The 3,168-nt window shown below is 37.3% G+C and overlaps 1 protein-coding gene across 1 annotated transcript; it reads right to left on the bottom strand.

The window, feature by feature from the left end:
- Nucleotides 1–317: 317 nt before the first annotated feature.
- LOC125227863 lies at nucleotides 318–1,774 on the bottom strand. Its single transcript, XM_048132243.1, has 2 exons — nucleotides 1,092–1,774; nucleotides 318–663 (listed from the first exon to the last, which is right to left on the bottom strand). Coding segments are annotated over exons 1-2 (579 nt in total). The 5' UTR covers nucleotides 1,669–1,774; the 3' UTR covers nucleotides 318–661.
- Between the last annotated feature and the right edge of the window lie 1,394 nt (nucleotides 1,775–3,168).

Consider the following 3,168-nt stretch of genomic DNA (forward strand, 5'->3'; position numbering starts at 1 on the left):
CATTACTTTCATTGGGTCGGGTTTAACCCCTTGGTCACTTACAATCATACCAAGAAATGAAATTTCTTTACGCAGAATTTGAGATTTCTCCCTGTTGAATTTGACATTACATTCCTGAGCTCTTTTCAATACATTTAGTAACACTTTATTATGTTCTTCCACGGTGTTAGCGTAAATAATTAAATCATCCACATAAAATTGTACATTGTCGATGTCACTGAACGTCTCTTCCATACGTTCCTGAAACGCTTCCGTTGACACGGAAAGTCCAAATGGCAATCTTTTATAGGAGTAATTTCCAAACGGAGTAGAAAACGTGCACAACTTTGAACTCTCCGGGTCAAGCTGTACGGTCCAAAATCCACTGCTACAGTCGAATTTGGAAAAATACTTAGATCCTGATAACTTATCTAGTATGTCATCGACAGTTGGCAACTGTTTATGCGTTCTTATAATAAACTTATTTAAATACCGGGGATCAATACATACGCGAATTTTATTGTTCTTCTTTTTGGTTACAACAGTAGAGTTGACCCACTCCATCGGATCCTCATTTTTGGTAATTATTTGTTGTCTCACCATATTTTCCAACTCTTCTTTAAGGTTTTGTCTTAGTGCTATAGGGACCCGACGAGGTGGATCGGCTCTGGGAATTGCATTTTCCTGTAATACAATTTTATAAGGTTTTTTAAAACAGCCAATGCCATTGAACAAATCAGTATATTCCGACATAATTTTATTTGTGTCGGTGTTATCTGACACACGAATAGTGTCGACCATGTTCCTAGTAACTAATTTCAATTTCACGCATGATCGTAGACCTAGGATAGTCATGCATTCTGTATTCACAATAACAAATTGAATATTATCATACTTTCCATTTTTGAGGTAAGATTTAATGGTGCACACACCTTTGACAGGTATGCATTTATCATGAAGTGTCACCAATTTAATGCGCTTACTAACTATGAATTTTTCATCAAGATTGAGAGACTTGTATGTAGCTAAGGACATGCAGTTTACTTGGGCGCCTGTATCTAGTTTAACATTTATATTTTTATTATTAATAATGAATGTCTCAATCCACTCACATTCACACTCGCTATTGATGCAGCCTACGAAGTAAGTCTCCTCGCTGTCCATGTCGACGTCCTCACTTGGTTGTTGCACTATCGCTGCAACTTGTCTGTTCCTGCAGACTTTTGCAAAGTGATTAGGGATGCCACACTTTTGGCATTTGCAACCCATGGCTGGGCATTGATGAGTACGATCCCAGTTATTGCCACAACGATAGCATTTTCTCATCTTGATGCTTCTTGTTCTTGACGTGTTGACAGGATTGACGTGTTTGACGTCGTGAATCGGCGTTGAGCTGACGTTGAGCACGGAGGTTGCAGGTATCTCGTTCGTTAGTTCTGCGACTTGTTTTTGGGATAATTCGGCCGCTCTGCACATAGTGATTGCCTTTTGGAGGGTTAGATCTTCCGTGCGCAGTAGCCTCTCCTTCATAGCGGAATTGGCTAATCCTATTACTATGACATCCCGCACGAGTTCTTCCCTCTTATCACTAAAGTTGCATGTCATGCTTTTATTTTGAAGGTCAGTAAGAAATTCATCAAATGACTCGGTAGGTCCTTGTGCCCTCGTGAAGAATTTGTGGCGCTGCATGGTAATATTAACTTTTGGGATGAAATAAGAATTGAATTTCTTTAGGACCTCATCGAAGGTTTGTTTTGTATCTAAATTAAATGAGTTATATATCTCTACTCCTTTATCACCCATGTTGTGGAGTAATAATGCGACCTTACGATCATCGGAAACTGTTTCCAGGTCCTCGGCAAGAAGATATATTTTAAATTTTTGGACCCATAGTTTCCAATTCTCCTCCATGGATTCCGTAAATTCCAGGGGTCGGAGGAAGGCATGCCGCTGTGAGTATTGTGGACGGGGTGGGGATTGGGGAATAGTAGGAATAATAGTATCTTTGCTCGACTGTATCATCCCACTTCTGACACCATGTTTAATCACTATGAATATATATATAAAATAATAAGACAATGATTGTCAAGCCATTATTTATTCGACTGATTCAAAATACGAATTCTACCATAAACTAGAACCATAGATAACGTAACAATAACTAAGGAATGTCCTTGTTAAAAATCCAATTGACAAAAGTTGTAACTTACGTTCATCACTCTCATCCCAATATTTATTACATTTCGGTTGCCATGTAAACACCGTACACCACACACATGCTGCACCGTATTTTGCACTGAATAATACCGTTTTAAACATAATTGTATTTATTAAAACTACGAAAAACTTAATAAAAACTCGAAAGCTATCGGTTTGCATCCATCCGCGTGGAGCGCGCGCGAAAATATGAAACGTCAGGGTGACAGTTCGTGTCAATTCTTTTCTTTTTGGCATCTATAAACGATTCGCGAGGTTTGTAGCGCTGGCGCGGGATAACTACAATGTTATTATATCCAGGACAAAATACAAATATAATCACACTTACGCCTCTGCGAATATAAGTGATTGTGCTTGAAGAGAAGCCGAATTCGACATGTTCTAATGTTATTTTGTGACATGTTTTTCCACTTGTGGTTGAATAGGTATTTGTTACTACTTAATTAGGTTATTCACTAATACCTCTGAGCATATCTGTGAGTCTAGTGAAAAAGGGTATAACTCAAATTGACTCGGTGAAAACTGACTCGGTCCCACCTTGGACTTGTGACCTTTTTCACCGAGTCAATTTGAGTTATAATATTTTTCACTAGACCCACAGATTTATTTATTTATTAATTTATTTTATTTATTATTCAAATAAGTTACACAGCATAACAGTAAAAACTAAGGCACTGTGAAACTAAAAATAAAAAAAGAACAATATATATATCACATATTAAAAATACAAAACAGAGAGAAGAAAAAACAAGAGCGTGTCGGGCCACGCTCAGTGTAGGGTTCCGTAGTTTTCCGTATTTTTCTCAAAAACTACTGAACCTATCAAGTTCAAAATAATTTTCCTAGAAAGTTTTTATAAAGATCTACTATTGTGATTTTTTTCATATTTTTTGAACATAGGGTTCAAAAGTTAGAGGGGGGGGACGCACTTTTTTTTCCTTTAGAAGCGATTATTTCCGAAAATATTGATAT

Source organism: Leguminivora glycinivorella, chromosome 7, assembly GCF_023078275.1.
Source record: "Leguminivora glycinivorella isolate SPB_JAAS2020 chromosome 7, LegGlyc_1.1, whole genome shotgun sequence".
NCBI lineage: Eukaryota > Metazoa > Arthropoda > Insecta > Lepidoptera > Tortricidae > Leguminivora > Leguminivora glycinivorella.

Bases quoted from the DNA above. Each gene is read 5' to 3' on its own strand.
- LOC125227863 (XM_048132243.1), bottom strand. From the start codon at position 1,668: ATGCAGCGCCACAAATTCTTCACGAGGGCACAAGGACCTACCGAGTCA.